The 27,260-nt window shown below is 39.5% G+C and overlaps 2 protein-coding genes across 4 annotated transcripts in view; both read left to right on the top strand.

Annotated features, from left to right (window-relative positions):
- The window catches only part of limk1a (LIM domain kinase 1a), a 45,471-nt gene extending 25,320 nt beyond the window's left edge, over positions 1-20,151 (top strand). For 2 of the 3 annotated variants that reach the window (XM_044032190.1, XM_044032191.1), the window contains 13 exons: positions 5,548-5,657; positions 7,655-7,864; positions 8,136-8,241; positions 9,163-9,374; positions 9,988-10,174; positions 10,428-10,514; positions 12,674-12,805; positions 13,444-13,503; positions 13,898-13,963; positions 14,401-14,569; positions 14,728-14,783; positions 15,289-15,446; positions 16,134-20,151. In XM_044032190.1, the coding sequence (XP_043888125.1) occupies positions 5,548-5,657; positions 7,655-7,864; positions 8,136-8,241; positions 9,163-9,374; positions 9,988-10,174; positions 10,428-10,514; positions 12,674-12,805; positions 13,444-13,503; positions 13,898-13,963; positions 14,401-14,569; positions 14,728-14,783; positions 15,289-15,446; positions 16,134-16,302 (1,722 nt within the window). In that variant the 3' untranslated portion in view covers positions 16,303-20,151. Of the gene's footprint in view, positions 1-317; positions 523-5,547; positions 5,658-7,654; positions 7,865-8,135; positions 8,242-9,162; positions 9,375-9,987; positions 10,175-10,427; positions 10,515-12,673; positions 12,806-13,443; positions 13,504-13,897; positions 13,964-14,400; positions 14,570-14,727; positions 14,784-15,288; positions 15,447-16,133 lie in introns of those variants that run through there. The other variant, XM_044032192.1, reaches the window with a different exon arrangement.
- Positions 20,152-21,505: 1,354 nt separating this feature from the next.
- sept4b (septin 4b) overlaps positions 21,506-27,260 on the top strand; it is a 41,514-nt gene continuing 35,759 nt past the window's right edge. Inside the window, exons 1-2 of the mRNA XM_044032563.1 lie at positions 21,506-21,741; positions 26,860-26,867. Of these exons, the coding sequence (XP_043888498.1) occupies positions 21,693-21,741; positions 26,860-26,867 (57 nt within the window). The 5' untranslated portion in view covers positions 21,506-21,692. The remainder of the gene's footprint in view (positions 21,742-26,859; positions 26,868-27,260) is intronic.

The following is a 27,260-nucleotide window of genomic DNA, read 5'->3' as shown; positions in this document are numbered from 1 at the left end:
CCAAAGATTTAGTACACAACAAATAAACAAATATCCACATTTTGCAAGTGTTTCACTCTGATATATTTTCTTGGTTTCAAAATGTGATTGCAGCACGGGAGAGGAATTTACAGAAGACACCAGGGGGTGAGGGGCAGTTGAAGTAGCCAGTCGACACATTTGCAAGAAGGGGCGGGGCTTAACAGGAAACGATGAGGTCATAGCAAAAGTGAGAGAAGAGGAAGGCAGGGTGGGAGGGGGAGGGAGTGAGGAGGAGTGTCACTGTTTCAAGGATGAGCTCAGCTGCAAAGGCGTGGGCTGGTCTCTCTCTCTCTCTCTCTCCCTGCCTCCCTCCCTCTTTCTCTCACTCTCTTCACCCCGAGCTCTGCCTCTCAGCCTGGGTTTTGTTGTGACAGCGTGAACCGGCTGCTTCACTGGAATGAGCTAGATCAGCAGGGAGAGACGCCAGCTCTTGCTGACATGGTGGGAGACTTATTTTTCTGGAGCTTCTGCTGTCTCAGGCTGTGGAAAAGAGATAAGAAGGTGAGGCTGTTCTCCTGTGATGCTGCTGCTCATGATGATGATGATGATGCTGATCTGGCTTCAGCTGGTCCCAAAAGGCTGCCGGTTGGGTTGAGATGGTGTGCCCGTTGCTTTTGCAGATTCGTCTCTGTTTTTCCTTTAATTATAGAAGTGTAACTCGAGTGAAATCACAGATTTGTTCCTCATTTTCTGTCTGAGCACCGTGTCATGAAAAACTGATGAGCCATGGCACGCGGGCTATTTTTAGAGAGCATTCTTCCTCAGATAAACGCAATCTTCAACGTGTGCTATCACATACAGCTGCCATGTCCATACATACAAGTCACACTGTAAATCAAGGCCACGTTTAACCATAGTGGAAGAAAGAGTCTCACAGAAGAGGCTGAATACAATAATAGCATTTCTAAAGCGGAGGCCTGTGTATGCTGTGGTACTGTATGTTTGAAGCAGAAGGGGGTTTCCATTCAGAGAGCATGAATGTGGCTTACTGTCTTCTCTCTCAGACTCTCACTCTAATTGTATTTGCCTAAATGATGTGTGCTGGAGCTGGGAAGTGTATAAGGGGTTTTTCTTGGCAGCATCATGTCATTATTTTTGTTGATTGCAGCTTTTGAGCTTCATCTTAGTCATGCATGTCATCTTTAAGCTTGAGGAGTTCCCTTTGACACTTTCTGTCCTCATTCAATCTGACCTCATTGTAGACCCCCCCCCACCACCACCCCTTCTGTGAGGAGTATCAGGTGCCATGTGCACGTTTTTACTATGAGGTCATTTTAAAAAACACTTTCCTCATGTTGTCTGTGGACTTTGCAGGCGTCCTCACATGTGGACTTAGTTTCTGAGCGAAGGAAGTGAAAGAGTGCATCACATCAAAGGTGAGGTTAAGGAGCATTTAGTGGAGAGGCAACAGTGGTGTTGATGATATGAGGTAATTGTGCTACATTTGGTTAGAGTGGAGTCACGGGGGTTTGAGTGGTGATAAATAGATGTGAAGGCCAAGGGTCAAGGCAGGGTCGTGATGAGGTCTTCCTCAATATAAACACATGTACTGTTTATGTTTTTGACACAATTATTAATAAAAAACATCTAATGATGTGACCTTTGTATGTTCAATAGGACTATACATTTGACAGAAGATAAATAGTAAATAGACTATTTCCTTTAGTTACAGTTCAGCTGTTCTTCAGGGCTGAAAAACACCCGATTTATCACAATAACTAATTGTTTCTTAGTCAAAGCCCCAAAGATATTCAGTTGCATACACACACAAGTGTTTTAAGTTGTTTTAAAAAGGCAATCAGCAACAACTTTCCCACTTTGGTTTATGAGGTGCTAAGCTATGACATATTATGAGTTTATGGCAGATCTATCTGCCGCCTGGTCCAATCAACAGATAAGACAGTTGGCTGTATATCTGTCTTATAAAGAGCTACAAAGAAGATTTTCAGCTAAATGAAAACATCATGAGAAAATCATAATATAATGTATAATATTTGATGTCTTAGATCTCAGCTCAGGAAAAAGTGCTCTGTGACTGGTTTGAAGGAATGTCACAAAACCCACTGACACTTGTCTGAAGTGTTTGGTGTTGCAGAAATCACTGCACAGTCATAAATTCCTCCAAATTGCTTAAAATTAAAAGCTACAGCCAACTTTTAAGGCCACACGCGTAAATTGTTAAAAACAAATAAAGCACACAGAGACTGACATGCCAGTACGTCAGTCTCTGTGTGTGATTATTGCTTTTTAGTTTTTTTGTGAGCACAGCACCACTGGCTTCAATTATTCATCGAGAACCGAGTAGTGAGCAATGGTTTTAACCCTTAAGTGCAAAGTATTTTTTTAAAAAAGGAACCCTTCCCTTTGTCTTTTCTGTTCTGCGAACAAAAGACACAGAGACTGCAGCCACTTTTCTGGAAGCTCTAAGAGTTTAGAGGAGATGTAGAAGGTCGCAAAGAGCTGACAATGTTTCTACTGTAGGTGAGTTAGGAACAAGGGTAAACCTCTGTCATGTCTACCATGGACGCTTCAAGATACATGTGGATGAGTGAAGAGGAGATGATGTTTTATTGGACGTGTGCATATGAGGGAAGGATGTAACATGAGCTGGACCTCAGTGTAACACTGTAAGTGTTTTTAGATTCAAAATCTGGATATGATTGTCTTAAATGTCTTATTTAACTGGAGTCTAAGTCTAAGACCAAGGTCTCCTTCGGCCACGGTGAAGAAAGCATTGTTCTACAAAAATTTTGTCCTGGACCCTCATCGATCCACTCACCCTTCTCCCTGAGGGCGACATGTGCGCGCCTTGTGGTTTGCTGCGAGAAGAAATGGCCACGATGTTGCTCAAGCAGCGAACACATGCAGTCACACATTCATGACCTTGATGAGCTAATGCACAAATCAAGACAAGAACTCCCAGAGGCTTGTTAGACACACATGCTGTGCTGAGCGGAGATAAAAAAAATTATAATTCAGAAGCAGTGGTGCTTTAATTCACGTGGAGTGTCTTGAATTTTGTCTTTTGAAAGATTTACAGTAACATCGTGTATCTGTCTCTCTGTCTTTATCGTTAACTCTTTGGAGAGGAAATGTCTCGTAAATTTGAGGGCAGCAGCTGTTGTCTTTCAGAGCTGTGTGTGTGTGTGTGTGTGTGCGTGTGTTGTCTGCATGACAAGCAAATGGCAGCCACCGTGTCAGGTTGTGCAGGGCCACACGCCCTTTTCATCTCCCTCCAGCTGTCCTCTTTTCCTGTCCTGACCATTTGTAGGCTGACACCTAACGTAACACATGCACTCACTCACGGAGCCAAACTCTCAGCTCTGACATACATTAGACCCCCCTAATTTATGCATTTATTTATTTAAATGTTAAAGTCTCTGATTGTTATTTTTTACTTTTACTTTTTTACTTTCTGAACCATTGTGTTTTCACTCACTGGCAATGTTTGACAGTAATTGTTTATGAGGCTGTTTGGAGCACAAATAAAGAAATTAAAATGGACATTAAGCCCCGCAGCTGCCGGTCTGGTTCCTCTGCCCATTACACAGCTGCTATATCTCTGTTTTTTTCCTCCTGCTTTGTGTCTCAGTCTCTCTGCTGTGATCTTGTGTTGTCAGCTTGGCCATTAAAACAAACATGCAGAGTCAAGAGGAGGGCGTTCTCGGCCCTAAATTAAAGCTGATTGCTTGCTATTGTTATTACAATTAGTGACACTAAACCTTTGTCATTGTACTGTACAAACGGAAAGATTCAAACCTCAAATAAGTGTTGTATTTTGTATGTTCAAAAGCATCTTCTCCTCCTCGTATTTACCTGGAAGCAGTGAATTAATTACTCAAAAAGCTGTTAATTAATAAACTGGCACAGTGTCTTCCTCCCTGCAGCCTCACGGCTCTTAGCATCTGCTTATCTGTTGTGCAGTTGTAGTTTTGCCCAGGCGGGTGGGGCAGCAGACACATGGCCTTAAACAATGATTTTATTGAATCTTTCCTCTGATTTTCTTCCCTTTCCCCTCATTTTGTTTCGCTTTTATTGGCCATTGAGGCATGTGTCTGTTACGCTTTATTTTGCTGTAAGGGCTACGAAAGCTCCATGTCTGTATCCATGGCAAAATAAATAATATTATTATATTTTCTGTCACAAATAACAAAGGAGATGCATCAAATACTCAAATTTAAGACGCTGGAAACAAGTTTGATATTTTTCTTGAGAAATAACGAGCTGAAACAATTACTCGATTAATCGATTACTAAATGAATCATCGACTATTTTGATAAACGATTAATCGGTTTGAACCTTTTTTCATTATTAAAACAAGTTTCAGCTTCTTAAATGTGAATATTTTCTTTGTTTCTTTGCTCCATATACCAAAGAAATCATTCAAACGCAATCATTTTGCTTTGTGGACAAAGCAAGACATTCAAGAATATCATCATCATTTCCAGGTTTGATAAACACTGATCGACATTTTTTTAACGTTTTCTGACATTTTATGGACCAAGCGATTACTCGATTAATCGTGAAAATAATCGACAGATTAATCGATTATGAAAACAATCGATAGTTGCGGCTCTAGAAATAACCACAATCACCAGGCTGTTAAAATAATGACTTGCTTGTGTTCTGTTGATTGACTGCTTGGTTATATGACTCATTTTAACGGCTGTAAATATCTTGCATTACTAAGGAAATATAATGCAAGTACATGTGTTTTCTCTTTGGTTTTACGTTAGCATTTAATTGATTATTGTTTATTGGGCAGTCCTGCGTCCCCTGACCCTCCTCACAGTCATTGTACACTGAATTAGCATTGCAGATTATTGCAGTTGAGATGCAGTCATGGGGACCTGCTGCTCCCTCCACATCTTTCTGCCACTCAAAGTATTAAGTGTAGCTCATGTTTAATCATAAAGACAATTAGGTGGGTTTGAGCGGGTGGGTCATTTGCATCAATGGGTCAAAATGTACCTTAAGGAGTTAAAAGGGTCAGTATTGATATGTGAAGGTGAGGGCCACTAAATCTTCAGAGTCACTACAAGCAAGGACACAGATTTAATGAACAGCGGCACGAGTGTGGTATCTTTCCTCTCCTCCTGTTGGTCTGAAGAACACCCAGGCCTGAAACCTTCAGCAGGACCATTGTGTCCCCCGATCTGCCAGTGTGATTAATCTACTCTCATTGCCCTCTTTGTTGTTCAGCCATAAGTCAAGTCCCTTTTTTTTTTCTAAACTGCCGTAAGCTCTGGAAAGAGATCTGGCTGCGGTAAACTCAATCCCCCAGCTTCTAATTCAGTATTACCCTTGGCAACCAGACCTCACCCTACTGTCATTCCACTTATTGAAGCCTCATGTTCACTGTTGCTCTGGTCACATCACAAATGCTGTTAGGAGGTCTTGATTTCTTTTGTACTGGTGCTTTCTCTCCACAACAGAGAGAACTTTATCTGACATCCATTTACACCACATTTTCATCATTTCATTGTCACTCAGTGTGAGGTTAAAAACTGGTTCTTTGTGTTACAGGTCGCAGGTGAACAGAAATATCATCCTGAGTGCTTCAGCTGTCTGAACTGCAGGACGTTCATCGGTGATGGAGACACATACGCTCTGGTGGAGAGATCCAAACTCTACTGGTGAGGCTAAGTCATGACACAGTGTAGTATCATAGTGCAATATTAACTAAATCAAAACATATTGTAGAGGTACACCTTTTTTGAATGAATGTAATTTCACGGCATAATGCAGTTTTCACTGCTTTGCTTTGTGTTGTATTTCCCTGTAACTTGTCCAACTCGTCCTTGTGTCTCTCTTCTGCCAAAATATAATCCAATTGACGTCCCTTTGAAGTTCAGCAAAGACCACAAAGCAGACACTAAAGCTGCTGTTAACTGACACAATCTGAAATTTATATAGTTAATCTTTGACTTCAAAGGACTTGTTGAAATGAAAACAAAATGTGGTAAAAAAAAAAGTGTTAAATTAGAGCAATCACACTTTTTGACGTGCACATACTGTATGAGTTTATTTTATTGGATTTTGGTGCATTTGGTCTCTTCTAAACTGGAGTTTTCAACCAGATGGATTGCAAAAGAAATGTGTTGCAGATAAAACCTCCCAGGAAGAGTTATTTCAGAGCAGATCGTGTGTATTAACTTATAAACTGCAGTTACAGACTCTGTGACAATATCTCCATCAATAAAGCTATAGATTCTAATGAGGAAGTTAATGATCATCATTAGTCTGTCGGGTCTTACTTCAGAGATTGGACTGATTCATTATCAGCATTGTTGATGTGGACTTAAGTGCCTTATCAGCTCCTGGACTGATGCCAGGGATCCACAGACTGATCTGATCAAAATCCAGGCCTGAGTCGTAGTCTGATGTTCCTATGAATGACATATATGATGTATGCACGTTTGCACAGGAGATGGGACGGTCCATATTGTTAAAAACAAGGTTCCTGTAGTAAATCTGAAATTTAAGAACAAACTCTGACTGGATGTAAGGTCTTTAAATATCAGCTGACACTAAACTGTTCAGTTTCAGTGCCGTGTAATCTTACACATAATCCCAGCAACAACAACAACAACAACAACAACAACAATAATATTAAAGAAGAGTTCTCTGGTATCAGAATTGGTGTCTGAATCTGCAGATGACCCAACCCAGTTAGTGAAATCAGATCAGACCTATGAAAAGCTTTATCTCTACTAGGGCTGTGCAGTTAATCAAAACTTGTGTTTCAATTACGATTATGGCACTAAATTATTATAAAAAACAAAAAATAAAAATAACAAAATAGAGGCTTTTATTCAGAAAATAACATTTTTAATGTTGTAACAGTGACTGACTTCCTGTCCCGCTCATGATCTGGCAATGGCAGAAATATAACACAGGCAATATACAGTAATTTATAGTTATTTTAAGGTAAATTCAAAAGGTTAATTGAAAATGTCATGTTCAAAGCCACTTTTTTACGTGCAATAAATATTTTAGGTTCATATGGTTCTTAACTTGTGTAGCCCCAGAGTTGTGTTGTTATTATTAGTATTATTATTATTGTGACCACCTTAGGCTTCAAAACTGAGTTTATTGTAAATAACAAGCTGAAAAGGACGGAGACACAGCGTCCCCTGTCTTCTTCTCTGTGTCCTCTGTGATTTAGTCACATTTACAGAGAGGGAAGCAGACAAGGAACTACACATAAATTGCTGTTAAGGACGGGGCGATATTTGCTTTGTGTTCAATAAAATGAAGCTCAGTGAGATTAGGTTTCAGCACTAATGTGTTTTAAAGTTATAAATCACCTCAGTTGTTTCAGGAGTCAAGTTCCCAGCATTCTCAGTGTTTTCGGGGGAAATAGTCATGTTTGTAAAAAACAGAACTTGACTTATCAATGGTCATGGTGACTTTCACTTCTGAACAATGAATGTACAGTTCTAAACCAACATCCTGTCAACAACATGTGATGCTGTGAAAACTGTTGTAACGAGAACACAACGTTTCTCTTTTGATTGCTTTGGTGCTTGTGGAGCCACGAAAACCTCACGTGGATTCATATTTTCTTTCTTTGGCCCTCCTACATTCTGTCCACCATTCCCCGCCTCATCTGTATCTCCTCTTCCTTTAGTGGTCACTGTTACTACCAGACCATCGTTACCCCGGTGCCAGACTCTCCATGCTCAAAAATCCCTCACACGGTCACACTGGTGTCCATCCCAGCCTCTGCCGAGGGCAACAATGGACGCAGAGGGCGAGGTTTCTCTGTGGCCATCGATCAGCCACTGAGCCCGACCAACGGCTTCAACCCTGATCATGGACACACTGTCCGAGTCTCACAGTGAGTCTGCTTCACCTGGTTTCTCTCTCTGTGTTTGCATGTTTTTCAGGGTAAAATGTCACTTTGTGTTTGTATGGGAGTAAGAAAGAGAGGGAGCAAAGGTGAGACTGTGGAGAAGAGAGAGGATTAAAAATGAAGGACTAATTTAAAATGTAAAGGAAAATCTAACTCTCTCACAGATATTCAAATCAGCTGAGAATGGTGATAAAGAATCATGTCTTACAAAGGTTCTTTGTCATTTATTATCTCCCTGTTCTTCTTCATTATCCAGGGTGGACACAGACTGCATCAGCCCAGACGTGAAGAATTCCATTCATGTTGGAGATAAAATACTAGAAATCAATGGGACGCCCATTCACAATGTTCCTCTAGATGAGGTATTCACTACTCACACTGTCAGTGTTACTGAAATATTATACTGTAAATGTGCAAATCAAACTGCAGTCCATTGAGCTTAAGATACTGAAGTTAGGGGTGAGATTATGTACGATTCTATTGTACACTGCATGACGAAAGCACTCAATAATAGAAGAACAATTTCAATTATCATTTAGGTTAAAGTCATTACATGTTACGTGAGTGATTTAAAATACTCATCCTAGTGGTTGATTTTAATGTGCCACAATGGGGAGACTCCATTCCATATTAATTTAGGTCCTAATAGGACCTATACCACAAAAATATGTATCCTCACTTTGACACAAAATAACATATTTGTTTCTTACCAAATGTAGGAAAACTGATTTCACTCACCGAATTTAAAACATATTTTTACAATTATTGCAAAACATATTTTGTTTAGTAATAGCAATGACATAAAATTACATATTGCTGCTTGATTACTTGTAGTTTTTATATAATAATTATTTGTGTTTGAGTTTTTTCATGAAATAAAAATGAAAATGGGGTGGAAAACAATAATAATAATATATACTTGTTGACAAAGGTCTGCTTAATACTTTCATAGTTTTATCTAATACAATATACTTATTTTAGACAGTAGATGAACAGGAAAAGTTAATGTCATTTAATTCACTGTGATCTACCTAATATCTAGTTCCTGTGTTGCTAATGGTTTTGCTACAAGTGCAGCAGACTCAGTATTTCTCTGTGTGAAATGAAATATTTATTCATCCCGGAGACATTAAGCAGCAGAATGAATTTCTCATCGCAACACTCTGAATAAACAGATACAAGCTGAGTGTTAAAAAGCTTTACTTCATCCATTAGACTATTTATTCAGCTGGCCGAAAGCACTCAAGTTCTGATTTGAATTCCTCCTCCTCTTCCTCCTCCAGATCGACCTGCTGATCCAGGAGACGAGTCGTCTGCTGCAGCTCACCATCGAACACGACCCTCACAGTCTGGGGCACGAGGGAGGCTCTTCAGAGGCTGAAGAACAACTGAACGACCCCCTGTCCTTCCCTCTGTCTGATGGACCCAGTCCCATCCTGCCCATCACTCAGCCCCCCAATTCAGACATCAGCAACCTCAGATCACGCATCATCACGTAAGAAACACGACTTAAAGTGTTTATAAGAAATAGTGACATTACATCTAATCGTGAGACTGGAGATTGTAACAAACAGAGGACACCTCCCCTCACTCTTTCTTCTCCTTAGCACATCAGGGAACTATGGTGGCCTGAGAATACCAGAATGGATGTTATTCATGTTTATTTGCTTCTCCTTAAAAGCTAGAAATGCAAACTGGCCGTTATTCCTTTTCAGCTCCTATAGAAACATGGTGCTACAAGATGCTGCCACTGTAAAGCAAGGCCCTTGCCTCAAGTACATAAAAAAGCCTTTTCTAAGTTTTATAATGTGTAGTATGTTCAATTTCTGCCAATAAACTCCCCTAATGGCCTTTTTTTATCTGTCAGCAACATATTTTTCATTCAATTTAACCTTTTACATTGCTTAATATTGTATAGATTCAATATGTGAATATAAGTGATTATATTAAATGCTTCTCACCAAATTCTTAGCATTTACTCTTGTTGTGTTCAATAAAAATGTCAAAGGAAAGCCTCTAAAGTATCGAAGTATTGAAATAAGAATAGTATTGTAATAATCTCACTTCAGCTGCATCCTCTTCATCCTGTCTCCCTTTTCTCTTCACAGACGGAGCTGCAGCATTGATAAGTCTCCAGGCTCGAGCAACGCAGCGTCTCCCATCTCACAGAGGAAAGATATCAATCGATCAGAATCACTCCGTGTCGTTTCAAACCGAACGCACCGCATCTTCCGCCCATCGGACCTCATCCACGGAGAGGTGCTGGGAAAGGGCTGCTTCGGACAAGCCATTAAGGTAAAATAAGGGCAGACACACTTTCATGTGCAGCATTCAATGTCGTCATACAGAAAATAGCCAGAAGATGGCAGCATTGTGGTGAATTCCTTGGAGGTAAATGTTTGTGGTTTTAGCAAATCATGGATCTTTCAGAATGTCCATACTGACATTCAGTAGGTTAAATATCAATGTCTTAACCAAATGTTTATGGTAAATGTTTCCCAGCTGATTGCTCAACTTGAATTGCTTACATCAATGTGTGTGTTTACAGGTGACTCACAGGGAGACAGGGGAGGTGATGGTGATGAAGGAGTTGATTCGCTTTGATGACGAGACACAGAAAACTTTCCTGAAAGAGGTAAGAGGAAGAGGAAAATTGCAGATGTTGCATTACTGAGGACGCAATTAAGTTCTCCAAAAGTAGCACCTGGATGTATATTTCTTGATGATGTCCTTGAATCCAAGAGACTTAAAACTATAACTATAACTATGGGTGAAGGAGAATCTACACAGACGATAATGTATATATAATGTATTTTTAAATATATTGATTCTGTTTTGATATATAAAAAGTTTCTTCCACTGCGAGAATATATTAAAAAGAACCTGGAACACAATAGTTCACAGTTCTGCATGCATCATCTGCAGAATTGTCTGTTATTGCTGCTATGTTTTGTTTTATTTATCTAACTTATTCCTATTTATTAAGGACCATAGACCCGTCCAAGGGAAAACAATATGAAAATGTGTCTTTGGCTATAATCTTATAATCTATTTAAATTTTTATTTTCTTAAATAAATCGACTTCAAATTAAATGAGAACCACATTTTCTTTTTGTTGTGTTTTGTTTTTACTGAAAACTTTAGGTTCAAATATCTGGACCAAGAGGGAAAATTCTTTTTCCCTGACAAGGATCTAGATTGTGGTTTATCAAGTATTTCTGTATGTGTGGGAACATGACTGAGAAACAGTTGTTTTTCCTGAATAAATAAAGGAAAAAAAGATTTTAAAAAAAATACCTCAAAAATTGGAAAAAGCTCTGTCTCTGCAAAAAATGATGAGCCAAATCTGTTTAACCTTCCTCCCAAAGTGTCAACTTACTCCTGCCCTTCCATTAATTGGATAAGATACCATAGGGTGACTCATGTACAGAAGTTTAAAGTAGAGGTTTAGTCGAGGTTAGACTCACTGACTCAAGATAAAAACCTTCTGATTTAATTGTTCTCCTTTGACTGTGATTATGTACAGTATGTGTGAGGGTTTTGTTATTCTGCGCTAACAATCTTTGGTTTGTAATTGGTGTGGATGACGCCACAGTAAAAGAAGGAGTCTATAAAATAAAACTTAACTACAATAAAGTGTGATTACAGCTCCTTCTGGCAGTTTGTTTGCTGGTGGTCCAGGTCTCGTGATCTTGTTCGGTGCTTCACTGCCTCCCTGGTGATAATTAGACTGGAATGTACCAAGCATTTCAAACTAAGACATCATGAGACTTGGAATGGTAGTAATTCTGATTTATGTTTGTGCATAAGACCGATGTGCCTCCTCCTCCTCCTCCACACAGGGGAGTATTTTATGAGGTGTCAGAGAAATGCTCTGAGCAGCACATGTAAACTATTAAAGCACACTTTGCAGCAGTGAACCATCCAAACTGTTATGAAAATGAAGAAGTAAAAAACTGTAGAACTCACTAAAACAAATCTGATTTGTAGAATATTACAGTAACAAAAGAACTCATCATGGGACAAAACTTTTGTTTTAGTGGAGATTAAACTAGTGGAGTCTAAAGTAGCAGAGATTCTGTGTTCATGCAGATATCTAATTATGATAATAATAAAAATAATTTTTTCAATCTGAATGCTTAATAGAAACGTAGGTGACCTAAAATCCTGTTTCACAGCAGCTATTTAAAGTGAAAACACAAGTGTTACTGATCACAATGTTCTAATACAATCTATATCTAAATAGAACAGGTCTTGATTACCTTAATTAACAACACCTGTGTTGGCTGAGTTCGAACTTAACTGAAACATCGTTAAGGTTATGAGTAACACCTGTGGCTCTTCCTGCTGAAACATTTCAATGTCTGTGCTGAAAAATCAGTGTGTGGCTTGTACAATTTTGTCTAACTAAAAACTGTCAGGTTTTGTTTGAATTCTCTACTCGAATTGGTATCATTTATAATTATTTTATGCACCCAATATTATGACTTTCTTGCCAAGAGTTAGATTAATGCCACTCTAATGGTTGCATAGTTACTGAAGCCAGCTGAGCTTAACTAAGATAAGGCAAAGTGATTGAAATGTTCTCACATATTGAACTTTTCATTTAAAGGTTATTTCACCCAAAGCTCATAAATTCATACACTTTTCCACATTAATGTTCAACCCAGTCTGTGGTGTTGTTTTATTGATTTGTAAGAAGAAAGCACAACAATAATGAGCAGAGAAGTAGTAATAGATTAAGATTGTCAGGTTGTGTCTCATAAATACTTTCTCTCTGCTCTGTTTCTGCAGGTGAAGGTCATGCGTTGCCTGGATCACCCTAATGTACTCAAGTTCATCGGAGTCCTCTACAAGGACAAGAGACTCAACTTCATCGCAGAGTACATCAAAGGAGGCACCCTGAGAGAAATCATCAAGAAAATGGTGAGAGTGGAGTACATGGCCCACACAATCATGAATATTTCCTGCTATGTACATTGTCATTAGGTGGGTTTTGCATCAGACTGTCTTCATGTGCATTGGAAACACAGAAAATTAAAAGAATCTTTAAAAACTCTAAGGATTTAAGTTTTATATGCAAAAAAGATGGTGTATTGTGAAAGGTAAAAGTCCCATAGAAACAGATTTAACAAATAAATGACACTTAGAAATCATGTTATTGAAAATAATGTAGATTAACTAGGAAACCATAACATCGCTTAAAACTTAGTGCAAGAAGCAAATATTACTACTTTAGTAGATTTTGAACCAGCTACTGTGTGTAGACTGAAAAACTCAAAAAGTTGGTTTGGAACCTGAAAAGTTAGTTCTGAGCTGGTTCTTCCTCACAAACCCTGACATCATCAGTGGGCGTGTCTTATTCTGAAGACGAGTGGGGAAGTAGAGGAAGTATGGAGATTTGCGTTGTGTTTACTTCCGCCTGAGTAACACGGAGTAGTGTCCTTCTACTTTGGTTCCTCTTAAACTGGTGTGAGCGAGAGCTGGTCAGCATGTGGATTTAAACACATCAATGCTTATTTTCTTTGACAGATTTAATTAGATTTTGTTTTGTTCCCTCACAGGACAGCAACTATCCCTGGAACCAGCGGGTCAGTTTTGCCAAGGACATCGCTGCTGGGATGGTGAGTACAAATGAATGAATATGCATGTGCACACTCAAAGCATTATACTACATAACACATTCATTTGCGCACACACACACACACACAAACCAATTACAAGTTTGGATTTAGTTTTCTGTCTCAGTACACAGAATCATGCAGATTGGTGCCACAGCCACAATGTAATTGTTGCAGGATTAGGTCATGGCTTACCAATGTTTTCCACTGATAGAAGAACAATGATGAATATCGTGCATGACTGGATTATTGTATTTACAGCACCAGCTACTTGAGATAAAACAAGGCAGGATTGTTTCTCTTGGCATGTGTTTGAGATCACCACTGAAGGCTTAATTCTGTGTTTTTTTTGTCCTCTCTCCTCCTTTCTCTCTCTCCTGTGCTTTCTGTCACTCAGTCATATCTGCATTCCATGAACATAATCCACCGGGACCTGAACTCACACAACTGTCTCGTCCGAGAGGTAAGAACATGTATAGTCCTGTAAGTATGTATGTTTGTGGACATACCTGTGCATGTGCCGCATGTTTTCTTTGAGGATTTAGAACAGTGCACCTGTCATTTGCGGATGATGCAAGAATAAAGGAGAGCTTTGTTAGCACTCGCTGTAAGAGTTAACTAAGCCTTCTTACAACATGGTCCACACAGCAGCAGCGGCTTAGTCAACTCAACCAGAAAGATCATGAAATAAAGTTTGTATTGTACAACTCACATCTGAAGTTTTCTCATTTCTATGATATCAGAATCTTAGTAGATTCTCATATCTAGATTTCAAACTTTAAAAAAAAAAAAGAAGCATTTCATTGCTACATACACTGCTAATTTGAATCTTGTAGTGACAGCTAAAATGTGCACTTGGAGCCTAACATTTATTTTTTATGATTCATTTTCTTTGTGTAGGATAACACAGTGGTGGTTGCAGACTTTGGCCTGGCCCGGCTCATGATCGACGACAAGCACGAGGAGAAATTGTCGCAGGGTAAACTGCCAGGTCTGAAGAAGCCCGACCGCAGGAAGAGGTACACGGTGGTGGGAAATCCGTACTGGATGGCTCCTGAGATGATTCACGGTATGAGCTATTGGAACACTCATGCCACTGCAGATTTATTCCGTTATACATATTCACTTGTTAACATATAAAAAGAAATACTGTCACTGCAGTGCTACAGTTGTTGATCGTGTGTTGCATTCCTCCTAAATTCAATTTGTTCCATTTGTACTTTTCAGGGAAGAGCTATGATGAGAAAGTAGACATCTTCTCTTTTGGCATTATGCTCTGTGAGGTAAGAGTTCCTAGAGATTACTTGACTGAATGTTTTTATGATTTTTATGTTTAATGTATCAAAGCATTACTCGTCACTTGATATGAAAGCCCTAAAGTGTGTTCTGCACTTTTACCTCGTGCTGAATAAGGCCAAAGTTCAGCCCTTTTTTTGAAGGTTTTAAGTTAAACGGTTAATTTCCAGTTAATTTCACGAGTATAAATTTCCATGTGTATCTGGAGGGGAAGTGTGGTCGGTTTTTTGGCCGCGCCTCAGACCATCCACAGATTGGTTCAGTCACTGGAAAGCCATAGATGGCCTGGATCTGTCAGAAAATAGTGCGGTGATTAGAGAGAGCAGAAAAGCAAAGTAGTCTTCTTGTGGTTTTTGACAGACAGACAAACAGCGATTATGGTCTCGTGGGGACTATGAGCTTCTGTTTGAAAGGTTTACTGGTTTTCACAGGATGGCGCGCACCCTGTTAGACCTCCCCATTTAACTCTTCTGTCTTTTTCTCACCCTCCAGATAATTGGCAGGGTGAATGCAGACCCAGACTACCTCCCCAGGGCGATGGACTTTGGACTAAATGTGTCTGGTTTCCTGGAGCACTTTTGTCCCCCAGATTGTCCCCCTGCCTTCTTCCCCATGGCTGCTGTATGCTGTGACCTCGATGCAGACAAACGGTCAGACATCCCAATAGATTCACACAAAAATATTTACTGAACCTAAAGAGACAGTTTATCTTTTGTAAACATTAGATCTTTTTTTCTAAGGTCAGGGAAATCTGTTTTTTGTAGCCCAATATACTCTGGTCACTTCATTAAGTACACAGGACATCTAATAAAGTAGGAAGTAAGTAGTTGGTAGTAGTAAGTAGGAAGGCCACCCAGTGTGGTTCTCCTGCTGTATCTCATCTGCTTCAAGGTAGCATACTTGGTTGTAACACATTATTATTATCGGAGCTACTGTTGCAATTATTATCTGGCATTAACAAAGCATTTTTCCAGAGAACTGTAAATCTTCTCACTAGAGACGGTTGTGTGTGAAAATCCCAGTAGATCACCATTTTCTAAAAAGAAAACTCAGACCAGCCCATCATGCTACGTTCAAAGTCACTGAAAGCACATTTATCTTCCCATTCTGATTCTCATTTCAAACTTCAGCAGGTCGTCGTCATCGTGTCTAAATCCGTAATGCATTGAGTTGCTGCCATGTGATTGGCTGAAGTTATTTGCATGAGCAAGCAGTGGAATAGATATAGCTTATAAAGTGACCAGTGAGCGAAATTTAAATCAGTTTGTGGTTCTTAAACTGATTTATTGAGTTGATTTAATTAATAAATAAAAAATACCTGCTTTCTTATTCCATAGCCCTGCTTTCACCAAGCTGGAGGAGTGGCTGGAGAACCTTAAGATGCACTTGGACATTGGTCTCCCTGTAGTTTCTGAACTGGACGTTCTGCACAAGGCCTTCTGGGACAACCACAGCATCAGGCGCCCTGAAAACGGCCTTCACACCCACCCTGAGCAGCTGGAGTAGCACTGAACACAACAGGAGGCGCGGGAAGGTAGAACTCGTCCCACCAGTGCAGCGACTGCCTGCGCCAGGTGGTGCAGTGATTGGAGGAGTCGTGTGAATGCCCCTCCATGTTTGACGCGGGCTCAGAATGGCTCAGGCTTACTGAACAGACTCAGGGGGAAAATGTGGATGTGAAAAGCCACAGACACTAGAATTCATTCAAATCAAGAGACGCGAACCATGATAGCCTGTTTCTGCGGCACTCAGTGCTACAGTGAACATGTCATGCAATCACACCCAACTTTAAAACCATTCAAGCTTCTGAATCATGCAGATTTAACTTAAGCGATCACGCCATTCAAGAATATGCTGTAGTGAACTGTAGTGTGTAAATCCTCATGGTCAAAGCAAACCTTCAGCTTGCTCACTCTGGGCCTCTAATTGTGCACTATGTGTTTGCAGGTGTTTCTGTGTGAGTTTGATTTTGCTTTTATTTTTGGTTTGGATCCTAAAACTGAATTTATGAAAAATGTGTAGGAGATGGGGCCTGTGTGTCGAGATGAGATACTTCTGTCGTTCCACTTGTGCAAATCAAACTAAATCTTTCAGCTTTAAATGGCTCATTGAAGAGTGCATGGGTGTAAAAACTGCTGCCAGGTTAGATCCTGCTTCTGCATTGTGTCCATCTGACCTCAGGCTTACTTGTCCTTGCAGCTCTGCTCCACTCCCTCATTCATTGTATAGCACTGACTTTACACTGAGGTACACATTATCGGCATACATTCGGTACTTTGTCTAATTTTAAGAGCAGTTAGTGTAACACGTCAACATTCACATAGCACCATGTATTTGTATCAGTGTACATAGCTAGCAACATTGTAAATGTTTTAAATACTGTAAATGTACAGACATATTTTATATATGCGACATTGCCATATTTTTATTGCCTGGTGAGTTGAAATTGAGGAGAGTCGTAATTTGAGAGCAGGCCACAGACGTTTAGCATCAGAGATAAGAGGAATCTCATCACCATATTCCTTGATCATCTCCCCACCATTGAATTAATATTCCCTGGCATTATTCAGCCTTTTCATACTGGATTATCTGATGGACCCTTTGCACAGCAGCCATTTTGACATGTTTTGCCAGAGAAGCAGAGGTTTTATGATGGATTTAAACACGTCTCATTCACTTTGAATGGAGCAGCATCTCTGCTGACTCTTTCCAAGCGTGATCTCAAGCATCAGCCAATCAAATCTTGTTATTCCAGTACAGGCTCTAGCCAATCAAATCACACTTAGTGTTATAGATTCAAGATAAACTTAATTGTCCCAGAGGGAAACACTATAGGCGACGTTTAATTAAAAAACTATGTCAAACACATAATCCTACAGAATCTAACAAATTATTTCATTGTGCAAGAGCAGCAGCAATTGAGATGTTGTCATTGTGCATTCAGTTTCCTATTTATACCTATATTTAAAGTTAATAAAAACACTTGAAATTTCTGAAACATAAATCCAGGGATTGTGACTAATAAATAGATGAGATAAAAAATAAATTGATATTAAAACCATAAAAGAATTTCTGGGAGCTAAAACATGGGATTTTTTTATCCTAATTAAGTACAGTTTTAGATTGAATTTAGTGATTCACACTGCACTGTTCAAACTGAGCTCTCCAACAAGGTTGTTCGCTCAGTTTAACAATGTTTTTTGTCAGATAAAGTGGACCCAACAATGGCAGATATGGACAACATAGCATCACCCTCACTTTTAGCAACACTAGCAACTCTTGTTACATAGTAGGCACTGTTGTGTTAACCTCCAGTACCATGTCATGTCCATCCACCATGATGTGTTAATGATCACATTAACGGTGTGATCCATCCAGTTCACGTCACAGTGTGGACAGTGTGGACAGTGAAACAGCAAGCACCCTGAATCTGAGTGAGCTAAAACTCAGCTATTAATCACAGCTGTGATTCTCCTAGTGCAGCCTGTAATGGCTGCTGTGCAAAGAGCCCAGTATATCAGTGTCAGAACAAGGTTTATTAATGAACCAAATTTGCATATTATGTTCAACTCAGATTATGCGATATATTTCTGAAGGCAATAGATTTGTCATTAATTGTTCACTTTCATCTCATGTGCTGCACTGTAGTTCAGGAGTGGGGATAATATCCATGGTACTGTGTCATCATGTCAGCTGTCTGTCCACATATCTGTCTCTCTTCCTCTCTCTTCCTGTGGATGACCCACACTTTTGTTTATATGTAACAGCTACCTGTAAATATCACTGTGCATATCTGTATGTCAGTTTGCCTGTATTGCATAAATATGTGCACTCCCCCAGAAATAATCTCCTCCCTTGGTCAAAATCTCTCTCTTGCACCTTCTAACATGAGATTTCTGTCTTTAATCTGTTATTTTCTTTCTTTCTTCCTGTTGTTTTGACAAGCTGCATGATATACTAGCTAGGTCTGTCCAGCTTCTGAGCCGAGCTTTCTTTGTCTCTTAATATTGTGACTTTAAATAAGAAAACAGAATGGAAAAAAAAAGTCATCAGATGAAGCCAGGCTAAAAATGAAACAAGGAAAAAAACCACAGCATTTCTTGTTTATATACATACATATATAGATATATATGTATCCTCTGAGATCTTTTTGTATAGATTTGAGTACTTTAATTTGCACTATATTACCAAATGGCTGGTTGAAGCCATGTTTATTAATTTCCTCTTGGGCTACTTGTGATATGGAAATAAATTACGTCAGTTCAGGTTGAAACATATGAATGCAAGACACTGATGGAGCCTTTAAACTGTAAAAATGGGATCTGGGGAATTCATCCTCTTGATAGCAAACTGGATCATGTAAGGAGTTATCTTTTTTGTGCACGGTTCAGCTTTTTAAAAAAACTGCATGTTTGATCCCTCTGCGATGTTAAATTTATACATCAGTGGAAATATTGATTATATTTTCCATGTTAAAGTCGGAATTCTCCTAAGAAACAGGGTTTTGCCATCTTTGCTACCAGGAGGATATGAAGCCCCAGCTCCGCCTGCTGCCTACAGACTGGTCCTTTGTGAATGATGTTGTGCGTCGTTTGTGACCGCTTGGTTTTACGTGTGATGCCCCTGGAGGCTGCAGCTTCTGCTGGTCACTTTTCATAATAGAGCACTTAACCTGGCGGCCTGTCTCACCTTCTCCTCACTCTCTTTTGGCTCAGGGCCGTAACTTTCTGGAGCTTACTTCACAATCCAGCAGCTTTATAGAAAATCAGCACGTAACACTAACAGAATAAGAAACTCAGCATGCAAACTTGTTTAAAGTAAACGCTGATAACACACGACACGCTTCTGTGAAACAGTCCCCTCTTGGTTGATGTGTTCGTCCGTGGGCATGCACTGTACATGAGTGGCTTTGCCATGTTTCTGTCTCCATCCCTGTTTGAGCCACGTCGAGCATGTTACATGCACGTCTGTGAGGACACATTGATGGTCAACAAGAATGCTTCAGCAGCACCTCTTTGCAAAGGATCATTACCTCTGAACAATGCTGTGCCTTTGTTGTAAGCTAGCCTTGCCAACGACTCTAAAAACATAAACCGATTTTCCTTTTTTTTTTCTTCTAAAGGTATCATAAGTGATAGCCTGATTCACGTGTGGATTGAACATTATTGCTGATGCTATGTTGTACTGGATTTCATCTTGTTCTGTATCATATTTATATTCTCCAGATCTAAATTGTCAGTTTTGATATTTTAATATTATATATTAGATTTGTTGTTAGATTTCTTTTTTCTTTCTTTTTTTTGGTCTTATTTAAGTTTTTTTACACAAGCTGTGAAAACAATTCTGCACTTTAATCCTGAACATGTACATTTAGACTCTGAGGAGGCAACTGTTTTGTTTTGTTTTCCTTTTGTCACAGCTAAAATAAAACTGTTGCTCCTTAAACAAACCAAAGACTCACTGTTTGTTCATTTTCCCCAGCACATAAAGAGAAAAAGTACAATAGCTGCAACAATGTGTGAGTTTACTTTAGAAGAACGCAACTATAAAACGAAACGTTGGTGTTTACAAGTCAACCACCAGAGGTCGCTACCTGCCTCTGCTTCTTTTTTATGATGAAGCAAGAAATACTGAACAACCAAAGGACTCTGATTTTTCAACCTTGAACATCATTTATACACCACTATCACACACTAGTAAATGCCTGTGGTGGAAGACGAATTCACATCTTCACCCAACTAACAATTGGGTAAAGTAGAGTAAATGCATTACGTTTATGAATAGAAAAGTCAACTGTAATCTAATGTTATTTGATTATTTTTGCACCATGACTGTGTAAGCATCATTTCTAATTTCGTGGCGCACTGCAATATTTCCAGGTAAATAAGTGTACAAGCATTATATGAAGATACTGTATTTGTTGATTTCTTAATTTGCTTATTAATTTGTTTATTTGCCGTACACGTAATTGACCCTGCTCTCATTACATCCACGTGCGAATGTTGTCATTTCGACGCAGCTGCGGGTGTCTCGTGACGTCATCGGCCTGCCAGGCAGGGGCGGGGAGGGACGGGTTGCCAGTTTAGACGGCTTTCCGCACAATTTGCTTCCTTCAGTCTTCACATGGCCGGTAAAAAAAAATAGAAATTGAGAGGGTCGTCTTGACTACAGCGACAATAAGACGGTGTGTGTTGATGCAAGGTTTCCCAAATACGAACACGTGAATGAAAATGCTCGAAAACGGCGTTACCAGTCTATTTTAAATGCACCCAAAATTAGTCCTACGCATTTTCAAATTAAATGTCGCTGACACCGTTAAATAATACTGCAGTGTTTTCCCTGAAACCCTCATATCACAGAAAAATACAGACGCTTAGTGTCTGCAGATGTTGCCTGAGAATTTTCACAATAAAGTTCAATACAACGGTCATTAATTTACCCTTTTCATTACATTTATAGGCTAAACAGGGGGAAACAAAGACTTACCGCAAAAGCTACTAGTTTTGTGAGTGAATGAGTAAAACTTGGCAACACAGTCGTACAGCGACATACAAACAAACAGGTTTACGTCTTTTCTTCTGGGGGACTCTCATTCATTTAGACAGTTTAAAGAAAGCGGTATCAATCACCAACAATTAATATTCGCCCTAAACTTAACCAGCTCCTCAGTTCTACTGGTTACTACGCGCACACACACACATGCACGCGCACACTCTCACACACGCAGAGGGGGGACGGGTTAGTCCGGTCAAACACTCCACGCAGTCTGTCATTTCACCGCAGTTGTTTGCAGATTGAGGGAGGAAATTAAGGAAATACCGAAGGAGCAGGAGCAGAAGACGAAGAAGAAGGAGCTGGACGCAGCCTCTGGCGTTTCAACTGAAAGTTAAAAAGCGATGGAAAATTCGTCCAGCAACCGCTTTCGGTCCGTAGCGTTTAACCACGGTGAGTGAGTGAGTGAGTCATGATCTCATCTGATACAGCGTGTGTGGTGTTGTTTCTCAGGTGATGCTTGTGTTATGTCTTAAATTACCTCTCACAGTGAACGCGTCTGCCTTTAAATTCGCTCAGTCAGAACACTCAACGGAGCATCTGTCCTGTTATCGAGCAAAAATAAAACCCTTTCAATCCAGGATTATGAGAGGACATGTTTTGTTATGGATGTAGAGGAATTACACACTGTGAACACACTGATTCAGTTGAATGAAATTCCCTGAACAGTCTGATAGTGTGAACTCCACACGGGACACAGCAGCAGCAGCAGCTGCACACCGTAATTCTGCAGTTATGCAAGAATGGTACCAAGACTGGCCACATTCAACTATTTCTGGACCTGGATAGAGATGTAGCTGCTGGGTTGAAACATTTTGAGGGTTATATAAGTATGTGATTTTAAGTATGTGTTTATGTGTATCATACACAGTGGCGTGTACAGACATTTGGAAGGGCAGGGGCAACATTTAAAAAGGGCACCTACTGCACGCTAGTGGGGCAGGCACCACTAGTATGTACATTTCTATGTACATTTCTACCTGTGTATACATATACAGAGATTGGCACTTCATAATGGCACCCTTTTTGTTTGGAAGGACACTTTTTGCATCACTATTCTCCACCAGCTCTATTAGAAACGATACATTTTTTAAATTCATATTTTGCTTTAGAAGCCACATATGAATGGCCACCACCAGGGTCCTCATGTTTTTACCACTCTAGAGGGCAGTGCAGTGTGTGGTGCACTTTTTTTTGTGTCAGGCTACAGATGCTTTTGTGACACTACACAAGACAACTGTTTCTTTTCTGCAGACATTTCCACAGCAGAGAGTACATATAGCAACTTATGTAATTGAGCTCTGAGTGCCTACACATTAAAAGATATGTTTTCCCCCTCCATTATGAGCGGAGTGTGGACGCTGGCAAGTACGTGACATCATCCGGAGAATGTCAGCGCTGATTGGCCATCGCATCGACACGATGGGCGTGCAATGGGCATGATTGACCCTGGTCAATCATGCCCATTTGTGCATGCCACTGATAACATAGTACAAGCATGTGTACATACATGGATATGTATTATATACAATACTTCTTTCCCTTTCCTCCTCTGGAGGATAGCTTTATTTTGGGGGGAAAATGTATGTCATGCACTTTTAAATATTCTGCTTCCAACTGTGCCTAGTTCAGTCACTGCTGTGTCATTGTTTATCATTGCCTATGCTGTTTGTGTTTGTGTGTAACCGATTAAACAGTTAAATGTATGTAAGGGCTGCAGTGTAGATAAGCAGTGGCATGCACAGACATTTAGAAGGGCAGGGAGCAAAAATTAAAAGTGCACCTACTGTGCACTGGTGGGGCAGGCGCCATTAGTACGCTTAAGGCAGGAATGTCCAAGTCTGACCTTGGGGACTGAATTTCATGGGGGGCACCCATAGGAAACGGAGCTGCAAGGGCATCTTATAGAACACTGCATCACTTTTCTCCACTAGAAAGGCACTTTAACGCAATGCATGTAGATTAGGCCTGTGTATTGGTAAGAATCTGGTGATATACATAACCCAATACAGGGGTGACAAAACAATCCATTGCGATATTCTAATTAAGGCAATAGATTGTATTTTTTCACTCCAAAACTGTAAAAATAGTAATGTTTTCCATAACCAATATACAATTTTCTTTGACAGTTGAGAGGAGTAGGGGGAATGAAATGGCCAAATTATTAATATTTTCTTACACCCCCGGCAGAGGTCTGCTTTACATCCCTCACAGACGAGCATCAGCTCATCTGCTTACTTATTTACTCTCCTGCAGCTGTCAAACAAGCAAGTCTGGCTCAGTGAATTGTGTTATGGAACACTATGCCAATATGCCTTGAAGATGTGGAGTCACTGCTTTGTAAATCCCTCTTCATACTGAACAATTTCCATTTGACCGTTTGCAGTAACACGTTGTAAATCAGCTGATTAATAATTTGCTATATAAAACACAAAAAAAAAAGCGAAGAAAATCATCACAATCTTGTTTTGCCTGATCAGCCCCAGAATATTGAATTTATTGTAATTTAGAACAAGAAAAGTTGTATATGCTCATACTTGTGAAGTTGAAACCATCATCATTTTGGTAGAATTAGCTAAAGCTGGACACGCCCAGTATTAGGTAGTATTCCGTTAAAAATGTAACTAGCAAATATAGTATTTTATTTACTATATTTATTGCATAAAAGCAGAAGAAAGTATCACTAAAATGTGTTGTTTTTCAGAGATGTTTGACAGGTTCTGCATGAAGTCTCAGTTACACTGAAACATCTGGCTTGTTAAAACTCCTGTCCCGTGGTGAACACAGAGGGAGAGTGTGTTGGAAACAAAGACAGAGCAGAGAAAGTGGGAGATTATGAGTGCACTTGTGCACAGTCTACACTGCAGATAGCAGACAGAGATAGCACTTAGCATTTTTGATGATGTTTTACACTGAATATCACATTAGATGATTGTATTTGATTATAAACGAAAGCCAAATTTGAGAAGGAATTTGAATACTCTAACATCTGTGCTAGGAGTCTCTAATCTGACAATGTCCATATCCAGTTGGAATTGACCTAAATATGATATTAAATTGCCAGTATACTCTGTACATAGGGCCAGACCTTCTTTAAATCAATTTTTTGCTGAAACTGCATGGCCAAAGATTCACCTCTAGTTCATTTTTGTTAAACCATCTCAGATTTTACAACTTGGTGTTAAGTTCAAATGTTAGCTTTTCCACATCTGCTCACTGGAGGCTTTTCCACATGATATTTTCTGCAGCACCATTGACACTTGTCAGAGGTGATATAACAACTTGCTTGCATGTACAATATTGAGGATGAAATTCCTCATGTAACTTCTGTTTCAAACTGAAATTAATTTTTAGCTGCAGATGGAACTTAGACCTGCTTTATTTATAGCCCGTAACCCACTTAACAAATTAAGCAAATCTAGTCGCTGGCATTAGACCAGGCTCCCTCAAAAAGCAAAGTGTTATTGTGAAAGGCTGCCAGCAGGGAAGTGGATAATGAGGATAGGTGTAGGCCTGTGATTTTCCTATTTATATTGAGGATTTTTATTTTTCTGATTCATAAAACCTTTAGGTCATTATGGCATGCCCTATTTCCAGTGTGCAAATCTCACAATACTATCAAAATCACCTCAAAACAACATCTTCTGATGAGCATAGAGAGCATGGATGCCAATCTGCACTCACAGCACCCTCTGCTTTTTAATTATTTTAAAATGTCTGATGGCGATTGTAGGAGGGATATTTTGAACTTGAATATGGTTTGACTTGTCATCTACAACTGCACGGTCAGATTGCACTGGGTGTTCATATTTAATTTAAAAAAGTGTATCATGTAAATATTATGGGGCTTAGTATTTAATGATGCAGCAGGTTAGAAAAAGCCAAATTTCATACAATTTGCAGCATTAGTGTTATGAAAGTCTCTTTCATAGCCAAGCAAAATTGGTATGGAAATATCTCATCAGCGATACTCAGCCCTTATGTGTGGCACAGTTAGCAGTGGATATCATTCCTCAGGGAAAGCCTTGTGGAAGGATACTACCAGTCTCGCTGCTGTCTGTGGCTGCACTGATAGCATAACTGATTGAAGACCTTTGCATGTAGGTCAAGAAATGAGCCATAAGAAAAATCTACAACTGAAGCAAGTAGTTGTTATGGTAGAGCACAGACATTTAATGTTGATAACATGGTTTTCATCTCGGTAATAAAATGTTTCCAGCTCAAAGTCTGCAGACATATTTGGGTGCCCACTAATACAGATTTAACCACATTTGAGCGAATTAAGTGTTGCATCGATTGTATATTTTGACTCATAGAATGTTGTGAATGAAACGTACCAAGGCCATTTCTGTTTAAAAGAGCAGCAGCAGTAATATGCACTTCATGCATTATACAGTTATTGGTCTACATGCTGGGACTTCTGAAGCAGCAGACTGTCAGTGCTTCAGAGGTGCTTGTAAATCTGTAGTGACGTCTCAGTCACCTGACCTGCCTCTCAGTCTGGTCTGTGATGGTCCTGAGTTTAAAGCAGTGAATCAATATTTGTTATACTGCCAGTAAGTTTCCCAGGACAGGCAGCTTAAAGCAAAGACATTTGGTTTTGCCTCTTACAGAATACCTAAAATGGCAAACAACATGAATAATCTTGTCTGCTCTTACCTTATCACTGGAGATGCTGTCTGATCTGAAAGCTGCAGACTTCACTGACAGTGCCACACTGCACACAGTTGGGATGTTTTCACTTTTGTGGAAATTGCAGTTTTCCTACAAGTGTCTTGTTCAATAATAAATAATGGAAAGGAGTTGCATTGTTTTCAGTAAAAATCAAATTCCTCAAGGAGATACTGATGTAAAAAAAACAAACCCAAAAGCCACTGCAACAAATCAGTTTGCCATTCTCAAGTATGTTCGAGCATTCAAGACAATCTTTGAAGAATGCACACAGTGTTTTGTAGCATCATCACTCAAACTATCACAAACATATGTGCACATGCACACTGGTGCTGTCATTCCACAAAAAGTGGAAATAAACAAACTGATATAGTTGGTGCAATATGTGTTTGTGGTTATTTACATATATGAATGACCTTAGATCTTAACCATAGTAAGAGTTGTTGATGAGATGCCAAAAAGTTTAGTTCATTCGATACATTTGCTCTACCTCCCATTATGGAATAACATTTCTTAATTGTCCTTGCCTTGAAAAAGCAACAAAGGTTTTTTTTTGGAGCCTTGTCAGTATAAAATGAATTAGTCAGTGATGTCTGGACAAGCTGCCAGCATTCTGATGTGTCCCATAATATATGACGACTACATATGCCTTCAAATCTCATCTCACCATGTCGGCTCCAATCAGTCTTTTCTCACATCATAATGTCGTGTATAATGAATATTCACTTAACTTGTGAGCTTAATATTAATAACATGTTTTTGTTCCTCTCCTATGTGTCTCACCCCTGTTCGATGTGGATTTTGAATTAACTTGCTGATCAATAATCCTCCTCTGACCAGACGATGAGGTAAGAAACCAGAGTTTTTCCTTTGTCTTGCAGCTGACGATGAAGTAGGTCAATGGTGAAGTGAGATTTGGCCGCTATTAACTCACCAAAATGAGGACATTGTGGTTTGTGATGTCAGCCCATTTTACCCCAGATGCCTACTGCTGCTTGTGTTGGGTTTTGGAGAGTTTCATTTAAAAATGGCTTCATGCGTTTGTGTGTTAAAGTGATTTGAGTTTGGAAACTTGATGCATGTGGCAAATGTTTCCATTCGCTTAATGTTCAAACTGAGCTGGTTGGTGTGTGCTGTGAACACACTGAGCTTGTGTGACTTATATGAGCCTATGTGCTTCGGGGTTTTACTTGACACCACAGCTATGTGAGAAAAGGTGTGTTCACAAAGCCTAGATTTTC

The sequence above is a fragment of the Solea senegalensis genome, linkage group LG8, assembly GCF_019176455.1.
Source record: "Solea senegalensis isolate Sse05_10M linkage group LG8, IFAPA_SoseM_1, whole genome shotgun sequence".
Taxonomy (NCBI): domain Eukaryota; kingdom Metazoa; phylum Chordata; class Actinopteri; order Pleuronectiformes; family Soleidae; genus Solea; species Solea senegalensis.
This window is presented reverse-complemented; position numbering and strand designations above follow the sequence as displayed.